This window comes from Homarus americanus, unplaced genomic scaffold (genome assembly GCF_018991925.1).
Source record: "Homarus americanus isolate GMGI-L3 unplaced genomic scaffold, GMGI_Hamer_2.0 scaffold54443, whole genome shotgun sequence".
Classification (NCBI taxonomy): domain Eukaryota; kingdom Metazoa; phylum Arthropoda; class Malacostraca; order Decapoda; family Nephropidae; genus Homarus; species Homarus americanus.
Window position 1 is genome coordinate 3,134,508 of NW_024750852.1, and position 27,936 is coordinate 3,162,443.

Consider the following 27,936-nt stretch of genomic DNA (forward strand, 5'->3'; position numbering starts at 1 on the left):
TACACAGAACTTTTTATACATAAATAAGGTCACAGCTCAAGTAACACTAACATTCTGACGAGCATATTTTTGTTTCTGGACAATAACTACAATACATGTGGAGATATAGACCAAGTTATCCTCAACACAGATTCGCTATTATCTTGTCAACACAGATTTGCCTTTGTCACAAAACGTCCCCCATCAGTACAACACTGTGCCACTTGTTACGTCTGCAGTCAAGTCTCGTTCTTATTATTAAACATTTGAGTCCATAGACGTGTACGATGTATAGTAAATTAGAACTAAACATTTCAGTAAGGACTATTATACAGTGGAGTGTTCAGAGAGGTCATTTTATAGGGGGTTCAAAGTTGACAGGGTGATGTTTTTGGACTGTGTGTGTGTGTAACTAAAACATTTGTATGGTGTTTGTACAGTCAGAAAATCACTTGTTGGGAAAACACACACACACACGTTCAAAATACATCATGACTTTACTATACTGTGATACACCTCTTGAGTAAAGCCCGACTCATCTCGGTAGATTAATGTCCAAAATTATCACTAAAGCTGAACCCAACTCTCTTGGAGGGAGGGAGGGAGGGAGGTGCCATCTTAGAAGAAGGAAGGAGTTGCGGTATTTACTTTTTACTTTGTAGGTATGATGGTCATGGCACTGTAGTTATGGTGATCGTAGTACTGTAGTTATGGTGGCCTTTGCATTTTATGCAGGATGGTCGTGGTACTGTAGTTATAGTAGTCGTAGCACTGTAGTTATGGTGGTTGCATACTGTAGTTAGGGTGGTCATGGCAATGTAGTTATGGTGGCCGTGGCACGGTAGGTGTGGTGGCCGTGGCACGGTAGGTGTGGTGGCCGTGGCACGGTAGGTGTGGTGGCCGTGGCACGGTAGGTACGGTGGCCGTGGCACTAAGTATGGTGGTCGTGGCACAAAGTATGGTGGTCGTGGCACTAAGTATGGTGGTTGTGGCACTATAGGTATGGAGGTCTGGGGTGAGACGATGAGCAGTTGCAGTGGCTGGGCGGGCAGAACGGGACGCTGTGAAAACAATTGAAGGAGCACCACTGGTCGATCCCCGGCAGCCTCGTCCACACACCCACACCATGACATTGACTCCTGGAGAAACAGGTTTTAACAGTCCAGGCTAAACAGTTAAGTGGTGTTGTACATAACTAGAGCTGGCTAGCCATGAGGAATCGGACAGATAGTTGAAGCATCCAAAATAAATAAATACAAAAAAATGACTAAGCACCTGTGGTTCCTGCAAGTATCAAAGGCCACCATGTTATGACCATATATTGTCAACAATGCTTAGTTGTCGACCTGCTGTAGTCGTGTAGGTGAGGGGGGGACCAAGCCTGCAGGAATCGTGTAAATTAATGTTCACAAAAGATTATGTAGGTCTTAAGATGCGTCCAATAGGTCTGGCACATAATAGGACAAAGGACTTGCATATACCTCCTCTGATTGCCTGTCTGGTCATAACTCCTCTTTCCCATTTATTCTCTTAATTATATCTGCTAAATTTGATTAAAATAACTTGTGTTTTAAGATACAAGTTTAACCTACAATACTCATTACATTCTAATTCTGAAGGAAAAAAAAACGTCCAAAATGCGATGAAATTCTGAAGACGCATTCTTAGACGATGAAATGGGCTCCTAACGTCATTACTGTAGGACTACTGTTGCATCGCTCTAAGACGAATCAAAATACGGTAATCCAATTTGTGTAATTATGATTAGTGCTGGATATATAGGAGGGTGGGGGCTGCGAGAGAGGTGGCACACGAGACCACCTCCCGGATGTTCTCAAGTTGGCAGGATTATGTACAGTCAATTTAATTATCAAAACTAGGAGACTCGAGTAGTGACTGTGGTGCCTCCGTGTAGTGTGTTACTCTCCTAGTGACCAAGGAAGACTACCTTTCCAAGTGACTGAATAAGACTACCTCTCCTAGTAGCAGTAAGGAATGGTACTTACATGGGGGTGATAGGCGTGATTGGTGGCCGGGTGATAGGCGTAATTGGCGGCTGGGTGATAGGCGGTTGGGTGGGGAATGCTATAGACGCTTTCTCTCGCCACAATCTCAGGTTGAGCCGCTGGTAGGTGGAACAAGGGCGAGGATTGTTCCTGCAAAACACGACACATTGTTAAAGTCATCGAACCACCGCAATGGAACCGAACGTTACATTAACTCGGATTAATGAACTGTTAAGAACCACATTATTGAACTGGACATAAAGTAATAGTGCATTATGAATACTGAACCAGTCATGAACCATAACATCCATGAACTGTCAAAAAGATATATATATATATATATATATATATATATATATATATATATATACTCCACCGGTTCACTTATACGGACCATAAAATAGACCCGTCAACTCAATGGGCTTAGTAAGAATCATATGAACCAGTTACCACTTCTTTTCACAAGTTTACAAACAACAACAAAATAATAATAAAGGAAAAAAATATCTACCCGAATGAAATCTCATGTTATTGTCAGGATCATCACTTGTGGATGTATATGGATGATGAATACTGCAGCATATGGAAACATCCCCAGACACATCCCTGGCACCCTAGACACATCCCTGACACACACCCCAAGTACACTACACACACACACACACACACTCACTCACCCTGGAACCTCGGTAGTGAGGAAGGGTCGCGGCTGGAGGTGAGAGAGGCGGAGGTGCTCACACATCACCCCTGTCAGACTTATCTGTCGGATGCTGTCTAACTGACCTGTGGGAGTGAGTGAGTGGGTGAGGGATGGAGAGAAATAGTCAAGCAGTGAGGGAGGGAAGAAGAGGAAGTAAATAAGGCAGTGTGTATGTGAAGGAGAAAGGTAGTGAGGGAGGAATTCCTATTTATATAACATTTTCGTCACATTATCTGTAGCGACAGATACAGACAGACAAGCATAGAGAATATAAATGATGAATCACTTTAAATATAACGTCTACCATTATACTCAAATATTTATAGCAGTATAGTACAGTACTAAAAATAAAAACACGTTATATTAAGGCTCAAAATATTCTAACCACTATAATGCTCAAATACCTCATGATATTATGCTCAGAGTATATACCCCCCCCCTCCCAATCAATGTTTACAAGGTTACAACACTCATCCCAGAGGTGAACGAAGGTGCAGGCTGTGTATACCTATTGCGAAGGGTTTGGGTTGATTAAGGTTCTCGTACCAAAACCTGTCACCCTTCTTGAGGTTGGAGAACTGCTGAGCGATGATGCAGGAGAGTGTGGGACCAAGGAGACCTCCGGACAAAGCCGTCTCTGCCAACCCCGCCGGGAACAAGTCCACGTCGTCGACACTCCTGCAGGGGAACACGAGTTGAGCCTTACTTTTATCGTGACACTCGCAAGAGTACACCACCATTATCACTACTACCACACTTACAGTAATTCATGATAAAATCCAGCACCCCATTGAACAACTTCCCACAGAACAAAAAATCTCATCTGAAGACCAAAATTTAACTTTACTTATGCAGACAAAATCCATCCGACTTAAAAAAAGGATTAAGTAACTCAGACTGGTGGGAGACTATTGAGGGAGAAATTGCTTGCTCGTGTTTTGTTCAGTCTGGGAATTGTCTGGCAAGATTTTACCTCAGTGCTCTGCTAAGTTTGTAAGTAGACAGCACTGAGGAGGATGCACTTTCCTGCAGTAAGGTATTAAGTGAGGGGGGAGACACTCACCCGTATAGGGAGGAGAGGGTGAAGGCCACCTGGGGACTCGTGACTTTGCCCAGCTGAGGGAAGGAGGACACAGCTGACAGTCCACACGCCTTCCGCCACACCGTGTATGGCGGCAGACCATGATCACGTCCTCGCTGTAACAACAACCAGGAAGGTAACACAGGTAAGAATTAGGGGCAGTGAGGATACAACAGTGACCTAACACTTACACAAGGCCAGCACTGCACTCTACCACCTCCAATTACATAAATATAGAATTAGGTACCTTCAGTATACTAAACTTGCTTATATCCGTCACTGTTTTACTTTTATCCTCTTCACCACTGATCGGCTCATTAGCCGCTTGGGCGATCGGTCACGTCTAAGCATCCACCATAAACAATACTTAATATTCGTTACAAACAAATCGTGGAGAATCTCTGAACATCACAAGGTAAAGAAAAGTACCTGGATGTTAAGAGCCATCAGATCAAGGCCCACAGGCTCGTCAGGGCGGGCGAAGAGCTTGTTGGTTAGGGTAGGTACAAGGTACGAGTCCGCTGCCTGGGAGTGAGAGTTGGCCAGGCCACTCAGAAGGTCAGAGGGACTCGTGCCCGATTCGTGCAGCACGTGAGGGTCCATGAAGCTACCAGACAGAGTCACGTTCTTGCCGGAGCCCCTCAGCACGTCGTTCACCAGGGTGTGGCCGAACCTGTGAAAGATGTACCTACTGGTTAAACAACTCTTCTAAAAACTTTATAACATCTTCCTCTTCATCTTTCTTCCCTCACATAACGTGTCCCCCCAAGTACAGTCACCACCTGAAAATTATAACTTAATCTAATCCATTACTTCCCCAGTCTCAATACACTCCAAACTTACTGGAGCCATTCTCATGTATTCTATTTCACTGCAGCCCATTTACTAAGCTACCCATTAGCACTGAGAAACCCTCAGGACTGCAATTCAATCCTAATGGGTAGGTTAAGTTCAAAGTCATATAGGAAATGGAGCACAGTCGACCCGTCAACCCACACCACCAACCTGTAGGCGGCGGTGCCGAAGGAATTAGCGATGGAAGAGTCGACGGAGGGATCGTAGGTGTCGTAGAGGCCCCTTGTTCGTGGGTAGAGGTCGTACTCCTGCATAAGGTTGTCTCCCAGCACCAGTGGCAGGAACTCTCGGTACGTCGTCTGCTGGATCAACGCCACTACTATGCGACGACTTTCCTGAAATAACATATGAGCGAGTGAGGGAGGGAAGCGAGTGAGAAATTGAAAAAGAGAAATTAAGGGCGCGAGTGAATCATGGTCATCATCTGGTGCCTGAGAGTGATGGAGTCTATAGTCACTCACCTGGTAGAGGGTCTCATCGTCCCAGTGAGGGTTGAGCCTTGCCAGCTGAGTCACCAGGTTCTCGTGCACCCTCAGCCACAGCGTGTGCATGGAGGCCAAGGCTGGCTGCTCGTTCACACGCTCATCACCTGTACATAACACTTATTATATTACTGTTTACCAATAGACTATACCTACATGCACTCCCTCTACCTGTACAGTACATTGTTTATATGCTGGTACGGTCTACGTATATTGTCTGTATACGGTATCTACACTATTTTATGGTGAATCTATGAGAATTAGTATGACGATTTTAGTAAGTTTTGATGATTGTCCAACAACATTTAGAAAATTACAAGCCCACAAACTCTCTAGATGAGTCTGTCCTATTGTCTAGTCTCATGCTTTGAAATGAAGTTTTATAACATAGAAAACGGTTAACTAGAAAACTGTTTACGAGACTATTCTATAGTTCATTCCCTCTTCTTTTTTTCATTCATAACTCAATTATTATTCTGTTGTATGAATATAAGAAAAAATAATGAAAATCTAGCAGAGGAATTTTATATAAACCAATTAAATTCTTTGTTAACATTTTGTGTACGAGTAAAATAGCAACTGTCTAAATTTTGATATGGTAGAATTGCAGCTCATTCAATACGAGAGGTCGCCCACACGTTAGGCCAAATGTTACTGCTCTGATACAAGCATTCACAGTGTCTCCACGAAAATTTTTAAGGCAGTGCTAATTCTTCTTTGGGACACCCTGCACGTCTCCACAGTACTGACCTGCTTTGAAGCAGAAGCCGTCGCTATGCTCACACTTAGAGCGAGGGAGGAAGTGACCGTGGCCACTGGGGGCGCTGGACTTGTTGAGTCGTCCTCCTCGGTACAGCCTCAGCTCCTGGGACACCTCCACCGTCGACCCATACACCATTGACCCGTCTATATACGCTGTGATTTGGTTGAGCTGCTCCCGGGGGCCTGGTGGAGGGTACACGGTATGGAGTGGTGGAGGGTACACGGTATGGAGTGGTGGAGGGTACACGGTATGGAGTGGTGGAGGGTACACGGTATGGAGTGGTGGAGGGTACACGGTATGGAGTGGTGGAGGGTACACGGTATGGAGTGGTGGAGGGTACACGGTATGGAGTGGTGGAGGGTACACGGTATGGAGTGGTGGAGGGTACACGGTATGGAGTGGTGGAGGGTACACGGTAGTGGTGGACACGGTATGGAGTGGTGGAGGGTACACGGTATGGAGTGGTGGAGGGTACACGGTATGGGTGGTGGGGTACACGGTATGGAGTGGTGGAGGGTACACGGTATGGAGTGGTGGAGGGTACACGGTATGGAGTGGTGGAGGGTACACGGTATGGAGTGGTGGAGGGTACACGGTATGGAGTGGTGGAGGGAACATGGTATGGAGTTAATCGTCCTGGCTAAAACTCTTTAATATAACAACTTTCTCTTGTACTGTTCATAAATAACTCTAGCCGTCTCATACATAATCTTGGCGTGAATACTAGACAGGTCTTTCTCCTGCAGTCGAGAATACACTTGGGTAACGTTTTAATACAACACAGGAATAAAACTCCATTTCGGTATTTACTTGATCGTCTGGTTTTACTTGTCCCTCTCCCGTACTCTGAAGTACACAGGTGCACGACATTCTAGAAAGAAGACACTAGAGCATGTGCAGTGAGAAATGATTGAGGAGCCGTACAAACGCATGGCGTGTTTAGAGGGAAAAAGTGCATGACGTTGCATGATGTCACTCACCCAAAAGACAGTCCCTGCTTGCTATGAGTGACCTGACGAATCTCATGCAGGTCCTCCCGTTGGCGGAAAATAGCGGGTCGGTGGAGACGTCGATGGGGCGGCAGTCTTGGGTCAAGTCAAAAAAGTTTGAAGTGTCCACCCCATCCCGGCAACATTCGACAGGCATCGTCTCCCCGTGCTCGTCCACACCTGAAATCACGTCCAGACATTATCATGAGGTTATCAGAAACAGGTGTGTGAGTGTACCTGCAGACTAAGGTGGGTACTGGACAGGTTTACAAGGACATACCTGCAGCTTCAGGTGTGTGGACAATGTCGTGATCCATGAACTGCCCCCACTGCATGATCATAAGTGTGAGGTGTGGTAAAGGGGGTCGGTTCCCACCCACGTGTAACATCCAACTCACAGCCCGGGGTGACGGCAGCCTTCTCAATCCTGTCCTGCCAGCGCCCCTCAAAGCATCAACACCTACGAAGTAAAAAAAATTGATGGTATTAAGATAATTTTTCATGTACACCTGCATAGCGTCCACGTCTGTGGAGAGGGAGAGAGAGAGAGAGAGAGAGAGATATTCCTTTATATTACACACCTACAGGTCATCAAGAGCATCCCCACTTCACTCTGTTTCACCTGCACTGCTACAGTATCAGCTGTCACTTTTCTCACTTCCATCATAAACTATTTTTCTTCATTATTTAGCATTTACCTTCACCACTCGCCCCATTACATGCAATGTTTATACTCCTCAGTTTACAGTATGTAACTGGACGGCCAAACTCTCGCCTTACTGCGGGAAAACATTAATGAGTGATGGGTGGTTATCGTGTGGCGAGACTTTCACTGAGCTACATCATCACCACCACCTTCACTGCGACCAATGTTTCTTTCTCTCGCTATCTTTCTTGTTATCCTTCTCGTTATCCCTATATCTTCCTTTCTCTCTCGCTATCTATTTCTTTATCTCTTTGCCCCTCTCCCTCTCTCTTTATTTTTGACCCCCCCCCCTCTCTCTCACCATCTAAAGCATAGCCATATCACAGGTATTTGCACCATCATCGCCCGTAACACCTGTCGCCTCACACACTGATGCCTGAAGCTTCAGTTTCTAACACCTGCACACCAACAGATACCACGAAGACTTAACCTTGGTACTATGAGTGGTACCAAGAGAGGCAGATACCAATACAGTACGGAGTGGTGCTATGGGGTGGTACCCCCCTGCCAAGCCTTAATGGTACCCTTTTAGGCACTGTACAGTACTATGGGACGGCCCGGCCTTGGTATTGTGCTCTGATTTATAAAAAGGTAAATCTATAAGAGGCATTCTTACCTTCGAGGCTGACGGTGGAGAGAGGAGGGAAGGAAAAGATGAGAGAGAGATGGGGAAGAGTGACGAGAAGTGGAGGAAGGGGGCGAGGAAGGGAGGAAAGAATGGGAAAGAGGGAGGAAAGAAGGAATGGAATGGAAGTGGGAAAGAAAGGATACGAGAATTTGTGTTTTTGTTTTTATACAAATTTACGGAGTTTCTCAGAAAATATCATGTCAGCGCATTTCTCTTATTTATTAATTCTGTATATTAATCGAATAAGAAAAGAAAATACGTATTCAGACAGACAAAGATTTAGACCGTGTGGTTAGCAGACATTGTAATTCCATGATGCCTGGGACACTAACCAACCCTTGTGGCGCTCCTCAACACAATAACGCCTATCCGTCTTTAATGTCATAGCTTCTAGTCGTGAATATTCGAGTGGCGTTCTATAATAATCAACATGTTCAGCCTCACTTATTACCATACTTGGGACACACTTGGGGAAGTTTGGTAGGGGATAAACACTGCCTTTCATCGTAAGTTTGTTAAAAAATATGCTCCTGTATTTCCTTCGCGTCTCGTCAACAAACTGTTCAGTGTCAATAACTTTATAAATTAAACTACATCAATAAATAATGAGAAAAAAACGACTACTGCTACATCACCACATTCTTGTATCTCACCGCCACATCATTCAATCACCACGACACTTGTAGCTGACGGTGTAGGCCTAGTGAGCGGCACCAGGCAGCCCAGGACGAGGCGTGGTGACTGGTGTCCACCTTCCTGTCACCCCCGCTTAGTGACGATCAAACAGAATTTTTTTTTAGTTTCTCTATTAATCTAATCCTTTTCTGGGTTCTGAAGGATAATATAATATCCTAATACACGTTATTATATGAAGGGGTATACTCTATATTAGACGTTAATATATACAGTATACTGTATATTACCAGTGCTCTTTAGTCTTCTTCAGGAGATATCGACGATCAGAGGAGAGAAGTTTATCAAGACTGTGGACTCCGGCGTTTACTAGGGCGTGACGAGGCCCTAAATAACCAGATTGCCGCTGACAAAGGGCCCCGTCCAGCTCTTCTAGTTATTGTGTGTTGATGCCTCGTCGCCGCTCCTATAGAGGGGGAAGGTGAAAGGGGGCGGGGAGTTGGTGGTTAGGTTAGGAGGCTTCTATACACTGTCTTTTGTTAATAAAATGATCTTGTCATCTCGGGCAACACAGCGCGAGGGTGTGCAGGATAAGGATCTAGATGTGCAGTCGGGGGAAAGTTTTAGTGTTTGTAAAGGAAATAGTGGTGCGGAGGAGACAGACACCCAGCTGAGGTAATAACACACAAAATCAGTCATAACCACCAGACAGGAACTGGATATACTTTAACTCTCACTGTCATGGTATACACTCTCTCGCACGTAGGACCCATTCTGACGTCATGATCGCCGCCGCCATCTTTGTTGTTTACTTAACGTGGAAGGAGTTAAGAGACGTCCTCGTTACTCCCCCGTTATAAGAGAATTTATCACTTAATTTGTTTTTAAGAATCCCGGCCAGGTACTGTACACGAGGGGACGGTGGGTGGGTGGGTGAGAGAGTGGGTGTGTTCTACAAGAAACAAAAGTTCTTGCTAATTCTTTCAGCAGCAGTTCCGACGAAAAGTTTTTTTTACAGTTCCTTATCATTTTCCTTAATATTGTCCAATGAGATCCAAAATAACAGGAAATCTACCGAAAATATATGAAAGGCGTTTGTTATCGTAGTTGAGTTTGTAGTGGATTCCTCCCCTACAAGCGCCGAACCTTCTCGAATTCCCCAGCCTACGCCTCCAGCGCCGCCCACGGAGCGGGGGTCAACTATCTACCCACGCCTACCCCCGCCTTATAAGGCCTGACACCGACGTGACTACCCTCTTTCTACACAGTGCCACCAGCAAGCAACACCTCCTCCTCCGCGTCAGCCTGGCGGCTGCCGTTCCCGCCAGCGACCTTGGCGTCCCTCAAGCCGGGTGCCCTCACTCTGGTCACCCTCACCACCCAGCTCTCTCTACTCAACGCTTATTACCATGCTACCTACCCAGCAACAAGCTGCATTGTACATTCAATACAATATGTATACAGTGAGTACATTGTGAGTTTCCTTTCTCCATCCCATCCTGAGTGTGAACCAATATCGCATACCCCTACAAGTTATATATGTTGGCAGCAACACGGTGGAAGATATACGGTAATTACTACTTGTTATCGAGGAGGAAGTTGTGTGCCGCGGCTGGTTCAACACGTAGGCCTACCAACGTTCCCTGTCACCCTTCCCACTTTATTACAACAAGCCTTCGTATCGACCCCATCCAAGGGCACGAACCGTCCTCACCTGGCAGTAGCCTCTCAGTCCTTACTAGGGAGAGCCTCTCAGATCACAGCCATTGTTTACTTCTCACCGACGACGCTATACGCTGACAACTCCCTGAATTTGAGCCAGTGTTTGACATCATCCAAGGGCACGACACCACTGACACCCACCAGCCCGTACAACCCCTGTCCTATTCTTGTGATAAAGATTAATCAATAGATCCCCGTACCTTTATTCCTGGCAATAATAACTTGTGAAAGCAAACTTAAATACAAGTTCTTTCACGGTCAGGGAATTACGGTTATGATCGATGTAGTTTCCCTTGTCATTTCTTGCCAGGTGTGGCTCAACAAACAACCTGTGACACTCAACTCACAAACAACCAGTGTATCTCGGCAAACGCCATACATTTACAAACAACCGATGCATCTCACCAATGGACTAATGCAGAGAAACTAACAATATTCATTTCCATAAACGAACCTTAACTTCACACCAACATTCAATCATCAGAACAACCCCAAGCCTCGCAACAACCAAAGGATCTTTGTAACAAACGCCGTAGGGTCAGTGCGATGCCCCTGCGGCACCCCCCCCCCCTACATCCTTGTGTAAGGTGAAGCGCAGAAGCGTTTACAGCGCCCAACAGGGAAGCATGCTAAGTTCATGCTTGCCTTTATGTCTCACGAGTTAAGGGCGTAGAAGCCTGAAGCGTCAGTGGTTTATGTCATGAAGTTATTGGAAGCTCCAACAACTTTCCCTACTTTACTGCAAGGTGAACAGGGACCAATGGGGGCTAGGAAGCAAGTCCAAACAACTTAGTGTGTGGCTGTAGGCGGCACGCGGTACTGGGGTCACTGACAGCAGGAGGCGACAGGCTCTTCCTATTGCTACACACCTGCGCTTGCTATGACCGCTGTCGCCACTCCGTCGTCGCCACCGTGGGAATTCTTGTGTAGTCATGAGAAGTTTTGGGAGGTAGGTGGGCGGGCGGGCGGACACACTTAATCATCCTGCGTATTAATGGGTGTGGTGGCGGGAGGGACCACAGACGTACTCTACGCTGCTCAGGGTGAGAGATGAACGAATTGCTGGGGTGGGACGGCGGCGGATAGGGGCGTTAAGTAGCGGTCAGGGTAGCGGAGGAGGGCAGTGTTTAGCTGGGAAGGTTAAGGTGGTTGCTGAGAAGGTCAAGAAGGGCGGTGCTTAACTTAAAAGAGGCAGTGGGAAGGGTAGAGGGGGAGTTAACATGGAAAGTGGAAGAGGCTTCAATATGGATCATGCTGGTACACCCTCGCTGCTGGTCACACTGTATGGTAATGGTTTAAGGCCTTTATTGACAACTTTATACCCATTAACCCTAAGAAATGCACCGCGCTTTCTGACCGCCATACACACAGTAACGCGCCCCAAGGAGAACAGCGAGGGGTGGTAGTGACGTCTGGGTGAGTGGAGGGGAAGCAAAAGTACTGTACGCTCAAACTCAGACCCGGATCCGAGGGGCAATAGAGTGGTACAGGTTTTCTCCGGATACAGTACTACAGTTTCATCTTGTGACTAATATTGGACGATAAAGTTCATTACAAGAGCAGACCAACTGGTCAAACGATTAGTAAGCGGACACCACTACACCTTACCACACCTGACAACAATCAACATAACCACCACTATATCTTATCACACCTGATGTCAATTAACATAACCACCACAATCAACACCACCATCACACTCATAGTCTTTCCTTACCTAACTAATGCACCAGTAGCTCACACGACACAGAACTAGGGTGCTGAACTAATTGCCCGCTTCCACCTACAAATGAACAGCAATTGGGGAGATAATTTTCCTCTGACCAGTAAGCGTGAACGTGTCTAGTTATATCAAGAACCTCGAGAATAATCTAGACACGGTGGATATTTTTAGTTGTCAGTATTTATGTTGTAGCTTAAGTGAGCTATAAATAAATGTTCCTAAGTATACAGTTTAGGTAAAGTTAATTTACGTGTTTGAGTTAATTCTTAATTCAGATGACAGGTGGACATATTTAACATAGGAATCTTTGAGATATGTATTGTAGCTTAAGTCAGTCAGTCAGTCAGTCAAAGGATGCTATCATATTACCCATTATAAGATATATTTAACGTAGGAAATTATAAGAATTCTTTTATATCGCAGTTTAAGACATTCCTAACCGTTCTCAGTTCGGGCGAGCAACAGGATGCAGGAAGCTCTCGAATCTCCAGGAGTGAGGCCGAGGCTGGGGGCGGCTTCCGGTCCTCTTCCAACCTTTTATTACGACCACAAAAGACTAACAAGGATAATAATGCAAGAGCCTATTGCTGCTGTGGCTTCACTCTCTCTTACCTATCGTCCCATTCTCATCTCCTTCACTCATTCTTCTCTCCCCATTCCTTCCTCACTTGCACATCTCTCCCCATTCCTTCCTCACTTGCACATCTCTCCTCATCCCTTCCTCACTTGCACATCTCTCCTCATTCCTTCCTCACTTGCACATCTCTCCCCATTCCTTCCTCACTTGCACATCTCTCCCCATTCCTTCCTCACTTGCACATCTCTCCCCATTCCTTCCTCACTTGCACATCTCTCCCCATTCCTTCCTCACTTGCACATCTCTCCTCATTCCTTCCTCACTTGCACATCTCTCCCCATTCCTTACTACTCTCACTCTCTTTATCTTACTCCTCTAGCTAGATAGTGCCTTCTGCCCTTCTTTCTCACCGTTCCCACTCACCCCCCAAACTCCAGGGATGAATGGCCTCTCAGGGCTAGGAAGGAAAATATAACTACTGTTGGTTAGGACGGGTCAGGAAGTCTATTGTCCTCACTACACTCTGATAGCTCTTGAGGCCGGCGTTCTTCGAGTGACTGGTTTCTGTAACTGTGCATCTTGCGTCCAGTCACACACCAGCTCAAGTGAACAAGGGGGTGTGGCTGACAGCGTGGCTGACGGCAAGGTTGTGCATGGACTAACAGCTTTTTACATTAGAGCGAGGAAACTTCATCGGGAATCACTGCAGCATCTGACCCTACCTCCCCAGCAGGAAGGTCTTGGCCGCTTCTTACCCACTTCTTATTAGCCATATACTGTACATCTCTTCCCGTGTCCACTTCAGTCTCCCTCTCCCTTCACCACACTAGTTGAGGCACACGTCCACGCCCCCTTCTAGTGATGAGTTTATTCCCTTAATTTGCTCTTCGTCAACGTCCAACTTTATCCCGCCATACTTCTAGTCAAAAGTTTACGAAAAAGTGAAGAATTACCCAAGAGGTGCCGACGGCATCCTCAACTGATACCAGACAATGTATTATGCAACAAATAAAATACAAGTACAAGTGATACTCACCTGCGGGTAACTCGCACTCGGGACGTTAACACAGGTACTCACCGTCCTCATAAGCAGGAGCCAAGTATCTGACAAAGGGGATGGAGGCGGCGCCCCACCGAGGATTCTGCAGATTGTTGCAGGAGCCATCGATGGACCGGTAAGGGTAGTCGGGTGAGCACTGGGGTGGCGCCTTGGCTTCCTCACAGCCTCGTGGCCTCAAGCTCTTGCACGCCCCGGCCTCCACCATGGTGTTGAGTCTGGCCAGGAAGAACTGCGCGTCTTGGGCGGCGATGTTGTGTCTGGCGGCGTAAAGGAAACAACAACTGTTACTACTAAATAATATATAAAAAACAATAACATCTGTTACATCATCAAGTGCTGCTGATGGCGGAACAACATCTTGAGTGGACCAACATCTCGTCAAGGATGGTGTGAATCAGACTGGGGGTGCCATCAGTTCCCTTCGGATGGTGCGCACACACGCGCGATTACGGACAGTTACCTGCACTCACCCAAGAAAGTTCATCATATCTGTCTCATCCTTCCTGTAGCGAGGCTCCCACGGTCACCCCCTCCCCCTCTACACCCCAGACGTTTCCAACACACACCTCCCCGTCCTCACACACACACCTTCCCGCCCTCACAGACAAAAGCCAAAATATACCTACCCTTTCCCAATCCATCTGCCCGATACGTGACGCCACACCCACGTGACAGACCCCGTAATTATAAATATTTCAAGGTCGAGTAATGAAGTCAATTGTTCACTGTACCCAACTTACACACTCTTCCTGGCGAATCACATTAGCTACAGCAGCATGTAAGGTGTGGTGGGTGGAGCCCCCTCAGATGATCAAGAACTTCCCACAGTCACCTGCCCGACTCCCTTACCTGCGTGTTAATGTGTCGAGTAAGTGAGTGAGCGTCGCGTGAGTGAGTGAGTGAGTGTCGCGGGATCGTTATTCACACTCATAATTTCATTGACTGGCAAGACGCACGCCAACACCCACACTCGACACCCACTCACACATGGAACACACACACATATATATGCTACACCTCACGGATGCAACACGTGGTATAGAGAGGCGTGGAGGGCATGAGGAGAGGCGTGGAAGGCGTGAGGTGAGGCGTCAGTCCTTTCATGGGTATGACCTCCTTCAGTAATATCTATTAAATTAGGATGTTAACCTTGCCACAGGGTGAAGGAGGGGGAGGTTGTGGGATGGAAGGATGGGGAGATGGGGGGGGAGGAGAGAGAGAGGGGGGGGGTTGGTTGGTGTGTCAGTGAATCATTTGGTCGGGCGGGGGGGACCATCTTCACCATCATCTTGCAGTTGCAGTATATAAATAGTTACCAGACATCATCACGAAGGAAGTGTGTGGTGGCTGAACATGTACTGTGACGCATACCATCACCACTCACCATCGTCATCTTCTCCATGAACCGAGATAAGACACACACACACGCACAATAACATCGACATTACATCTTGCAGCCTGAGTTGGTCCACCACGAACCTAAACTAATTTCTTTCCCCAGTACCTTGGTTGACCTCCTCAGCACAGTCGTTAAATGAACCGCTACACAATATGAAAATCACAAAGACCATCCAAATTAAACCCACTTAATATCTAGTTATATATCGCGGATGTTTTTAACTTCAGTTCTATAATCAAAAGTATTCAGTGTTTATATATCAGAATCATGGCTACTTTTCCGCTTCGTGACTGGAGGAAGTAAAGAATTACCCTGAGGAAGACTGAGAACCTACCTCTTATTTCTCTTAATTTTCATTTTCTAGACAACCGCATAATCGTACCATTTATGTTAAAGGGTTTCGCTCAGGCAATATTTCAAGGTTGTTAAGGCAAAATGTCTAAATTATTCATGCAATATGTGAACCTTAGCCAATATGTCAAGGTTATTATGGCAATATGGCAAGATTACTACAGTACGGCAAAATGTTAAAATTACCTGGACTATTATGCCAAGGTGTTGAAGCTATACAAGACGTCGCTCACTCAAGGATACTAAAAAAAAAACTAATTCCCTCAACTTAACACTCCCAAAGGTCACCTGATGGCTGCCCCCAAGCCTTGACCTGGCATGACCTCTCCTGGTAGTGGGGAATCTTTACAAGTCATTACCAGGTTTTTAGGGTAAATTAGGCCTGTGGTGTGTCGCCTGCCTGTCATTAAAGAAGAAGAATGACCCATGTAACTTTATATTGCAACTTGAAAATTACATATTAATGAAACGTCTCGTGGGGATATGATCACCGTGTGTGTGTGTCAGGGAGGGAACAAGGAGGGAGGAAAGGCACACTACTGACCTTCTAGTGAAGTTCTTGGAGGCCTCGAGCAGTAGTCTACCCTGGCAGGAGGCGGCGCGTTTGGCTGCTGGCTCTGCCCTTCTGAAGGAGAAGAGGAACATGGTGCTCTGCTCCAGTGGCTGCTGTACAAACGACGTCCGCAGCTGCTCCCCTGTACACACACACACACGAGAAAAAAACTTAAGTAGGATTCAGAGTAATCATTTTTTATATGTATTTTGCTTGTCATCCCAGTCACGTGTGCAATCGTGTGTGTGTGTGTGTGTGCGCGCGCGCGTATGTCTGTATTTATGTATGTATGTGCGTATGCGTGGGCATGTGTGCGCGCGTATGTTTGTGTAAGTGCGTGTATGCATACAGTATATCATTGTACTCATGCATGTATGTGTACGTCTAAGTGTGTGTACATACATGAAATAAAATAGATTAAATAAATAAGAACGTAGTAACCCCCCCTCCCCACACAGATCAAAACTAATTTCTCGAAATTTCTAAATCTCTAAAATAAAAACAACAACAAACTTTGGGCCAACTCCTGAGGTCTCCCACAACAGCCCGGCAAAAAGCAGATCATCCTCAGGCGTTGTCCGGGCTGTCGACTGTCTACCATAACATCCTTCATAACTACCAGAACTGTCTACCATAACCCCCTTCATAACTACCAGAACTGTCTACCATAACATCCTTCATAACTACCAGAACTGTCTACCATAACCCCCTTCATAACTACCAGAACTGTCTACCATAACCCCCTTCATAACTACCAGAACTGTCTACCATAACCCTTCATAACTACCAGAACTGTCTACCATAACCCCCTTCATAACTACCAGAACTGTCTACCATAACATCCTTCATAACTACCAGAACCGTCTACCATAACCCCTTCATAACCACCAGAACTGGTCTACCATAACATCCTCTCATAACTACAGAACTGGGTTCACCATAATCCCCTCTCATAACTGTAATGAACTGGTTCACCATAACCCCTTCATAACCAATACCAGAACTGCTCACCATAACCTTCATAACTACCAGAACTGTCTACTATAACCCCTTCATAACTACCAGAACTGTCTGCTCATAACCCCCTTCCATAACTACTTCAGAACTACTACCATAACCCCCTCTTCATAACTACCAGAACTGTCTACTATAAACTCTTCATAACTACCAGAACTGTCTACCATAACCCCTTCTGTAACTACTCTGGTGAACTGTCTACCATAACATCCCCCTTCATAACTACCAGAACTGGCTCCCACTATAACCCCTTCATAACCAATACCAGAACTGTCTACCATAACCCCTTCCATAACTCTCAGAACTGTCTACCATAACCCCTTCCATAACTCACTTGCAACCGTCTACCATAACCCCCTTCATAAATTTACCAGAACTGTTCACCATAACCCCCTTCATAACTACCAGAACTGTCTACCATAACTTCATACTGTCTACCATAACCCCCTTCATAACTACCAGAACTGTCTACCATAACCCCTTCATAACTACCAGAACTGTCTACCATAACCCCCTTCATAACTACCAGAACTGTCTACCATAACATCCTTCATAACTACCAGAACTGTCTACCATAACCCCCTTCATAACTACCAGAACTGTCTACCATAACCCCCTTCATAACTACCAGAACTGTCTACCATAACATCCTTCATAACTACCAGAACTGTCTACCATAACCCCCTTCATAACTACCAGAACTGTCTACCATAACATCCTTCATAACTACCAGAACTGTCTACCATAACCCCCTTCATAACTACCACTGAACTGCCCTATGCCCATACCCCCACACACAGTCACTTGGCTCCTCCACTAAAATCAACACTGTATAAAACCATGGCCAGCATGAGCCACCAGTAGCGTCAGGCATTCCTCCTACACCCAACATGCAATACTTGGAAAGCATCGCCAGACGTAACCTTCGCCCCCTTAGCCAGCTCCCTCCCTTCTGCCTTCACTAACGACCCTCTCCCTACCGTTTGCATTCTCCTGGTCAATAATTTGCTGAGCGATCTCAAGACCCGCCCTCAGCGCGTCAGTGACATCCTGTGGTACGGGCGAGTGGCTCCTGGTGATGGTGTTACTGGCGATGCTGCTGTCCGCCTGACTGAAAAGTGCATCACCTCCTCTAACATCTGCCTTCTGTGGTTGTGGTTGTGGTCCTCCTAGGTCCTGCAGGACACCTCTAAACGGACGCAGGTTGGAGACGTAGCTACAGGTCACGGTCACCACGCAGCAGAACCACCATAACCTGAAACACACACAAACAGGAACCTTAAGGATGCATTTACAGTAATGAAAACAATGACACAAATCTGATCAAGTAACTGAGTCTACCGTAACATGTGATCACGGTCTTATCCACAGTCCCAATAACACACAAAAGAACATTTTAATACCCACAAATTCTCTGTTTTGGCAAGAATACGTGAATACAGTGAAGACAGACAGAAGTGGAGGAAGTATTTGTAAACTCGAGGATATGGACCACTAGGACCAGCCCCATCTACTTAACACAGAAATAATGGAAATAATAATAAGTAATAACACTTAACATTTACATAATGATCAATTTCGAGACTAGCCCTGAAGAGGTGGAATACCACTTAGCGAGAGAAGAGAAAATGACCTTGATATGTTTAAATGCTAATGATAACACACACACACACCAACCCAGTACTGAGTGGAGGTCTACGGCGACGAACACAAGTTGGCGCCTACATCCTTGACCATCGAAGGGTCAAGACATACCTGGCGCTCCTCTGGGAGCAGCCAGGTCAACTGTTAAGTTGGCCCATACCAACTCTCTCTCTCCTGAACCCTCCTCCCCACCGGAATATCAACAAGTTCTCGCCAGAAGTTACAATTTCATTTAGGAAAGGAATGGAGCTAGTGTTGAACAGAGGTGAACAGTGCTTAAGTCAGTGAGAACAACTAAAAAATAACAGCCGAGTTTTATCCAAATTAACATTCACACAGTGAGGTCCCAGGTACCCAGTGTTAACTGCCCGTGAGACCCAACAACAACCAGCGATGTGTTAATCCGTCTACGATAGGAAGGCCTGGGGCCACACCTCACTCATATAGAAGAAGATAAATGAAAAGGAAAAGTAATCAGACGTGACCGATCGCCCAAGCGGCTAACAAGCCGATCAGTGGCGAAGAGGATAAAGTAAAAGTAACACCATCTGTGAGGGAGTTACTACACCACGTGAGGTCCCTCATAACACCATCTGTGAGGGAGTTACTACACCACGTGAGGTCCCTCATAACACCATCTGTGAGGAGTTACTACACCACGTGAGGTCCTCATAACACCATCTGTGAGGGAGTTATACACCACGACATAACATCATCTGTGAGGGAGTTACTACACCACGTGAGGTCCTCATAACACCATCTGTGAGGGAGCATTACACACGTGACATAACATCATCCACGTGAGGTCCCTCATAACACCATCTGTGAGGGACGAGGTCCTCATAACACCACACCACGTGAGGTCCCTCATAACACCACTCTGTGAGGGAGTTACTACACCACGTGAGGTCCTCAACATCATCTGTGAGGGAGTACACCACGTGAGGTCCTCATAACACCATCTGTGAGGGAGTTACTACACCACGTGAGGTCCTCATAACACCATCTGTGAGGGAGTTACTACACCACGTGAGGTCCCTCATAACACCATCATCTGTGAGGGAATTACTACACCACGTGAGGTCCTCTATAACACCATCTGTAAGGGATTAATACACCACGTGAGGTCCCTCATAACACCATCTGTGAGGGAGTTACTACACCACGTGAGGTCCTCATATCATCTGTAGGAGTTACTTACACCACGAGGTCCCTCATAACACCATCTGTGAGGGAGTTTACACCACGTGAGGTCCTCATAACATCATCTCTCCAGAGGGAGTTACTACACCACGAGGTCCTCATAACACCATCTGTGAGGGAATTACACCACGTGAGGTCCCTCATAACACCCATCTGTGAGGGAGTTAAACACACGAGGTCCTCTATAACACCATCTGTGAGGGAGTTACTACACCACGTGAGGCCCCTCATAACACCATCTGTGAGGGAATTACTACACCACGTGATGCCCCTCATAACACCATCTGTGAGGGAGTTACTACACCACGTGAGGCCCCTCGTAACACCATCAGTGAGGGAACTATTACACGACGTGAGGTTCCTTATAACACTATCTAGGAGGGAGTTACTACACTACGTGTTTGCTGTTCAACGCCTACATTAATCTGTATGTTCCTTTACCTTTCTCTAATGAAGGCTTTTGTTAAACAACCAATGTATGTAATAAGTCATCTATTTAGATTTCGGCGTGAAATAGGTAAACACTGGTTTGGAAACAGTAGTGGATGAATGGAACAAGTTACCAAATATCATCATTAACTCGAATACGCTGAATAGCTTCAAACATAGGTTGGATGCTTATATGAGCAATAGGGGTTGGGTGTAAACGGGACTGCCCAGTATGGGCCAATAAGCCCGCTGCAGTTTCCTCCATTCTTATGTTCTTATGTTCTTATATATTTTCAGCCTTTGGGCTGCAGAACTTTTTCAATAAACCGTTAATTATTATTATTTATTATTAAATACGTCAAAATAATCTGGGAAAATTTTACTGACAATAGAAATAATTTCTCATTATCCCTCGTCACCTGAGGCGGAGAATATGGAAATAGTACCCGTTTCTGTCCCTTTGTGTGTGTGTGAGGAAATATGAGGTCGGCCTCCAATCCTCATCAACGACTGTCATGGGTTAGGTAGGTTGTTACGTTAGATTAGTGCAGGCTTGCGAAAAAACAGATTAGGTTAATGTTAAATTCAATCCCCAAGATACAGGAAGGGAGTTTTAACCAATGGACATCACGAGGCAAGAAAACCAATCAGCACACAACTCCCGCCTGGACGTATATTCTACCTGCCAGCTACCGGAAGTTCCGCTAAACCACCCCATGACGGTTCTCGGAAGGCGACTAGGTAGGTGCTGCTCTGTCAGACGAATGAACAGTTAAACTTGGTTCCTGTAATTTCCTCCTAATTGGGTTTAATTATCCTTGCTAGTTCTACACGGGCCAACCCCCAAAACACCCCCCGAACATAACGGGAAACTGTACATGGAGATTATAAGATCGAACTCCCTGGACACTTGACTGATCTGGCATTCATCTTATTTGTGGGACATTCTGTGTGTGTGTGTGTGTGTGTGTGAGCATTACTAGCATCACTCAACACCTCCCATTCTCCCTCTCAAATTTTACCCCAAATAATATCCACATTACATCAGACTTAACATAAGATATAAATAACATCAATAAAAGCAGAGTTGTGTTTGAAAGTGACAATATCAAATAACAGCATTGCGAGTTAGTTGTTGAAGTGTTGAAAGTCACAGTAAATCCTCTCACCCGCGGTCAGACCTCGGGTAAGCATTAACAATTACCGCCCCGGTGTAACAAGGGAAAAACGAAGGAAACAGAGCAAAGAAAATGAGGTGCCGTTAATTATTATTATTTTTTACATTCTATCTGTACATGTTTGTTTTGTTTTGCTTCGCTAAATTAAGAAATATTTCCAAGTTACTTCCTGTCATCTGCATCGAAGATGTTTAAAATATACAGAGGTAATATTGAGACACATAAAAGATGGTTTACCTGCGGCCTTTTATAAAATATTTGTTGTGCTTCTGCTCATATCACCACCACCTCGGCTGGCGCCTTAAGTGCGGGTAAAAACAATCACTTGAACACAACACAAACTTATGACGAATTTCCTCACTAGTCATCATGGCCTTGGTTCGTAGCTCTAAATTTCACTTTTATTTCGACATCTACACTTTTTTATTGCCATCCATTTGCATCATCCATCGAAAAATGCATTCTTGGTGTCCACCTTTGTTGCATGATGCACGTGCAATTATTACTTTCATTTTTGTTCTTACTCGTACGTCCCCCGCGGAGAATTAACACCATTTCTCACATTACTTGCAAGTCACTATGCCACCATTCTCCTTCGCTCGTCTCGTTTTCTTCTTTCTTATCATCTCCCCTTTACTTAGTTTCACCATAACACACTATACTGCCATTCATCATGTGCCTCATTCATTTTCCTTAAATAATTAGTAACCAATTCATTTAAATGTTGCAGTCGCTATGTTTATATATAAAATGACAAACAACCCAAGGAAATCCATGTAAAGCCTCTTCGTACAGCACAGTGCAGGAGTTTCGGCGAGATGAGGCTTGACGACAGAACAGATGAAGACCACTACTACACCACCACCCCCCAACTAAGTCGATTTTAAAGTGAAAAAAAAAACAATATTCGGTGCTACTATAGTAAGTGGTCTGCCGGGATATTTACACTGTAGCGTCTATAATAATATATCCTTAACCTAACCAACTTAACAGTAACTATCCTGGTAGACCGCATACTATAGTAGCACCAGATATTGTCACATTAAAACTCGAAGATAAAACTTAGAAACAACACTTTGATCCTGTGTTTGAGTGAAAGGAAGTAAAGTGTAAAATACCATAAAATTCATGGCGGCTAAGTCTAGTAAGAGGGACACGGTGGTTTTTTTTCCGGACCGAGAAGCAGGTGTTGTCATGAAGTGTCGTGTACTGTAAGTGAACTACAGTACAGTGCATGAAACTATCAAAAGCACCATGAGAAGCTTAGGAGAGGTGGGCATAGTCTTTCAAGGGCAATACACCCGCATTTTGTCCCTCTCAAACTCTTCAGCGTCGTCGTCCTCCACTTTGCCATCATCACACTTTCATCTCTTCCTTCGACTGAGCTAAGATTCGATGACGAGACATTATCATAGACGATGCTACGACAGCCATCACACGAAATTCCTGGCAGGTCGGGACAAAGCCGGCGAGGAGGAAAAACTGCCCTTTGACTGCCCGCCAGCACAGATACGAATGCAGTAGTCACTCCCCTGCCTGATCATGGTGTGGAATATAAAACTTTGCCATTATGGGCCTACTGTGAAGAATATCTACAGAGAACATTGCGGGTTGACAATAACATCTGGCATCGTCATATACACATAACTGCCCTCATAAATCAGTGAGAAACTATATAAAGCTTCAGAGAGAGAGAGAGAGAGAGAGAATGGAGAATGTTCGTAGATTATAAAGTAATTTCCTGTAGCTGCCAACACGTCAAATACAAGTTGTAGGAGAGAACGGCCGTGTTGTCAATGGTGGCACGCAACCTCGAGCAAGGAAAGTTAACTGACAAATTTGACGGAGCTGCACGCGTTCAGGAGGTATGAATCATCGCATGTTGCATACAGCAGTGAAACAATCACATTTTGGCTAACCAGTGCCAGACATAACATCGCAACATTACAAAATAACGTTACACAACATTACTAAAAGCAACAACATATTAAATAACGCAACACAAAAACATGAGACTGGAAGGAGCTGCAGACCTATTGGCCCATACTGGACAGTCCCGTTTACTCATATCGCTCATAATTATATCCATCTAACCTATATTTGAAGCTATCCAGTGTATTCAAGTTAATGATGAGATTTGCTAACTTGTTGCACTACTCTATTTCCAAACCAATGTTTACCTATCTCGCGCCTAAATCTAAATGTGTAATTTAAAACCATTGCTACGATTTCGCTCCTGGTTGGATAGTCTGAGTACACCTCGATCATATCGCCCCTCACTCGACGTCTCTCGAGGGAGTGCAAATTAAGATGCTTTAACCTTTCTCTGTACTCAAGGTTCCTAATGCTCAGATTAGTCTTGTCATCCTTCTATAAGCGTTTTCTAGGTATTCTTTATCCATTCTGTAGTAAAATGTAACTGACGTAGAGAATATATGAATATAATTAACAGGTGTTGTCTAGCCCAGATAACAAATATAAAATAAACAACAATGATAATTCTAATAAAATATGCTAACAAAAGAAAAAAAAAACTTTCCTAACTAACTGAAAAATACGTTTTGGTTGTTTTGGCGTGAAGTTTACCTGAAGCGACCGTAATACCTGTGACTAATCCCCCTTCCCTTTCCATCCCCCCTTAGGCTGGGGTTACCATAATCACCATCCACCTCCTCCAATCCCAGGTCAGGTCTGACACCCACACCTGGCCCATACCTTACTGGACACTAACGAGCAACGAGACCCAATATATACGGTCTTATCTACATATGAAACAGAGAATAATGTTACGATAGCGAAACCTGAACCACTGGAGCAGACAATACTTCTGTGATCATCGTTTTCATATATTTTATAACATTTTCCGATATTCTAAAGTTAAAGACCCCGTATAGCAGAGAATAACCTCTCACGATAGGGGAAACGCCAACAACTTACGCGGAAACCTAACCATATAACAGCGTATGTCGGGGATAACAAACCTTTACTACTATAAATTATCACCAACTATCAGAAAATATAATTCAGGCTGTCACTATTTAGAAACTTGGCTTCATATTTTCTTTGTATTTACTACGATAATGAGTTAATTGGTGTAGGGGTAGGGCAGTGTGGTGGTGGTGGTGGAGGAGGGGAAGACCTGACCCTCCCTCATCATTATCACCTTACTTGACCTGAGATCTTTACGACCCATTGAGTTGTTTAGATTGAGGCGACCCTGTGTGTACAGTACTGGCGTTGTCCGACAGTAACCTAACCTCACGTAACTTGAGTTCTAACCTCGTGTAACCCAACCTCATCTTACGTATATAACTTAACCTCCCCATAATCTAGTCTAGCATAACCTCATCAAAGGTAATCTATCCAAACCTAATGTAACCCCAAATCAACTATTCTAACCTCATCGAGCCTAATCCAATACTGCATTAATAAGATTAGGTCGACAAGCAGTACGCGAGATGCCCATCTCCCCCTGTCTCCTCCACCTTTCAGGGTATGACCAATTAACATTTTCCCTGTAGTGTCTGTACCGCATCCTCCCGCACATACCATTATACACATTATACAGTACGTCTTTTCGTCCTGGGAGACACACACGATCTGAGGGATGACAACACAACACTCAACAGGATAAGACAGCGGGGTTATACCTGGGCCTACGTGAGTGTTACTAACCCAACAATAAAATTAATGCCATTTTTCCTACGTAAACATTAAAGTAATAAATAGTCTCCTGTATATAAGGGCCCTGTGAGAATGAGGAGAAGTTAAGTAGGGTTAGGTAGGTATGGTTGGTTAGGTCTGTTCTTCATAGCCACAAATGTTAAGTAGCGTTTATTTTTAAAATTTCCGTTTTTTTAACATATTTCCACAAACTACAAGTGTCCACTATAATATAACAATGAAATTCAGGCGTTTTTATAATTGTTTTCAATCAATTTCGCTCGAGGGTTAGTCATATAATTACCAATGTTTCTTACCTTTATAACAGGGTTGCTTAACCTTTTCTACAAAGGGTCTAACTTTATATATATTCAGCACAACAATATCACAGGTGCTACATAAGAACATATGAAGTCTGCAATTGGCCGGTTGGCCTGTGCATGGCAGCTTGAAAGAAAACGGTGGTTAAATGTGTGTACAGTATGTTTATGCTAAGAATGTAGCTTTTGTTAATACGAACCACGTGCGGACATGATTTTCAGTTTACAAGCTCCCAGGCAATTCAGCGAGCTATCCTAACAAGAAACCACCGAACATTTCCCATACCATCTTTATTAAAATAACACCTTAGCCAACCTACATAACCTGTTAGAATAATAATGCGTTTCCATCCCAAGACAGATAAGTTAGATTTGGTTGTTTTATTCCATTACTGATACAGTAATCATGGGTCGCCGTAGTCACTGTTCAGGTATGAAACCAATAATTCGAAATTGCTTTAAAACCTTGTTATTTGTTAGTATAATATTTATTTAAGAAGTTGCGGACAGGTTTTCGTGTTATATGGTAAGGAAGCGTTTATGTCGAGGAAACAATTTTGTCGTACTGCTCTTGCATAAGCAACTGATAATGGCAACGTGTCAAAGATTATGCGGTTCAGTTCTGGTGCCCCTATTATAGAATGGATATAAATTCACTAGAGTCAGTGCAGCGAAGAATGAAAAAAATGATTCCTGGACTTAGAAACCTTCCATATCAGGATAGGTTAAAGAAACTTAACTTGCATTCCCTAGAAAGACGAAGAGTGCGGGGAGATATGATAGAAGTATTTAAGTGGGTGAAAGGAATCAATAAAGGGGATATAAATAAAGTTCTTATAATATCCGAGCAGGATAGGACTCGGAGCAACGGATTCAAGTTGGATAAGTTTAGGTTTAGGAGGGAGATAGGAAGAAACTGGTTCACAAATAGGGTACTGGACGCGTGGAACAAGCTTAGCAACTTTGTAGTAAGTGCTGGAACTCTGGAAAGTTTCAAAATGAGGCTAGATAGATTCATGGATGATACAGAGTGGTAGTAACTCTCGACAGGAGCTGCCATGCGCAGGCCAACCGGCCTATTGCAGACTCTTTATTTTCTTGTGTTCTATTCAGGACGAAAACATCGGCAAAAAAAAAGTAGGAAAATACAACTCCTCCGACTTTTTTTTTAAGAGTGGGGTATTCTTCGAATACTACAATAAATACTATTAAATAATTACTTCTATTACATAAACAATGGACCGGCAAAATAGCCTAAAACAGCCTGTCAGCTATTGCCGTGACTGTTAATTTAGACTAACCGTTTATCTAACGTAAAAACAAACCCAATATTTTCTTATAAATATTTCAAAATATACAAATATAACAAATAATATATCATCACTCAGTGATGATGACAGTGCGCACACACACAATATAAACAAATAAAACTACGATACACTCTCCTTACCCATCCCACTAGGCAGTTTAACTACTGTAGCGCCATACACTAGCTATTAATCCCCCTAAACAATCAATACCCCCCCCCCCCCCCCGCACCACCATCGCATGCTTTGTATCTTTAGATCATTAGTTGCGATTAGGTTGCAATGTTGGTTGGATTTGAGTTTGATTAATAACATCTGGAAAATCAAAAGTGTGGGGGCCATTCACAGCAGACACCATTAAACTACTATTTTGGGGGACGTTAATTAAACATTCCTTACTTGAACGAATAGTACTAGCAGTTAAAAAAGTTATTCAGGAAGCTAAATAGGCCGCGTCTTTGGCGAGTCATTATATTATAAAACTACCATATTAGCAGGAACGTTCCATTGAACGCAACCTAACTATATTCTTTGTCAATTCGTCGAATAAGGGAAAGTCATCGGGTCTTTGTTTGAGTTGGTAGGTAATTTCAAAGTGGTTTATTCCTTGCACTCACGCCAACATCAACCATTGGAGTGAGAATTCCGAAGCAAACAAACAATCGTGATGATTTACCAAGTTATTATCAACACATGCCAAAATAAATCGTGTTTTTAAACCATTATAAGCCCTGACCCACCCTTCTTCCCCTCAAGATTCCAAGACCGCGCAGATTCGGTGATTACGTGTAACTCTGTTACAACACATCATCACCGACAGCTTCAGCACTTGGAGGAAAGAGGCCCGCAACACTCACCTCACACACAGACACAACACCATGGTTGTCGGCGGCCCGCAGATAAAGAGACAGTAGGAGGAAAGAATTCCCAGTCGGGAGCGTTGTCTTGAGCCGCCACACACACACTAC

The 27,936-nt window shown here is 44.6% G+C and overlaps 1 protein-coding gene across 2 annotated transcripts; it reads right to left on the minus strand.

Moving 5' to 3' along the window:
- Nucleotides 1-27,936, minus strand: LOC121854347 (peroxidasin-like protein). 2 transcript variants are annotated; one of them, XM_042348953.1, is made up of 15 exons: nucleotides 27,826-27,936; nucleotides 18,205-18,479; nucleotides 16,199-16,349; nucleotides 13,923-14,161; nucleotides 7,136-7,315; nucleotides 6,847-7,035; nucleotides 5,854-6,048; nucleotides 5,083-5,210; nucleotides 4,772-4,956; nucleotides 4,196-4,439; nucleotides 3,749-3,882; nucleotides 3,194-3,363; nucleotides 2,663-2,768; nucleotides 1,986-2,135; nucleotides 1-1,118 (listed from the first exon to the last, which is right to left on the minus strand). In XM_042348953.1, exons 1-15 carry the CDS (start codon nucleotides 27,846-27,848, stop codon nucleotides 974-976), a joined length of 2,514 nt encoding a protein of 837 aa, XP_042204887.1. In that variant the 5' UTR covers nucleotides 27,849-27,936; the 3' UTR covers nucleotides 1-973. The 2 variants fall into 2 exon arrangements, with proteins under 2 accessions (XP_042204887.1, XP_042204888.1); XM_042348954.1 differs by lacking the exon at nucleotides 5,854-6,048.

What these genes read in the sequence shown, in the direction of transcription:
- LOC121854347 (XM_042348953.1), bottom strand. Translation starts at nt 27,848, where the DNA reads ATGGTGTTGTGTCTGTGTGTGAG. An exon ending in ACCCAAACCCTTCGCAATAG is followed by an intron (nt 2,769 to 3,193) that starts GTATACACAGCC and finishes TCACTCCCACAG; the next exon opens with GTCAGTTAGACAGCATCCGA. An exon ending in ATCACGCCTATCACCCCCAT is followed by an intron (nt 1,119 to 1,985) that starts GTAAGTACCATT and finishes CTGTTTCTCCAG; the next exon opens with GAGTCAATGTCATGGTGTGG.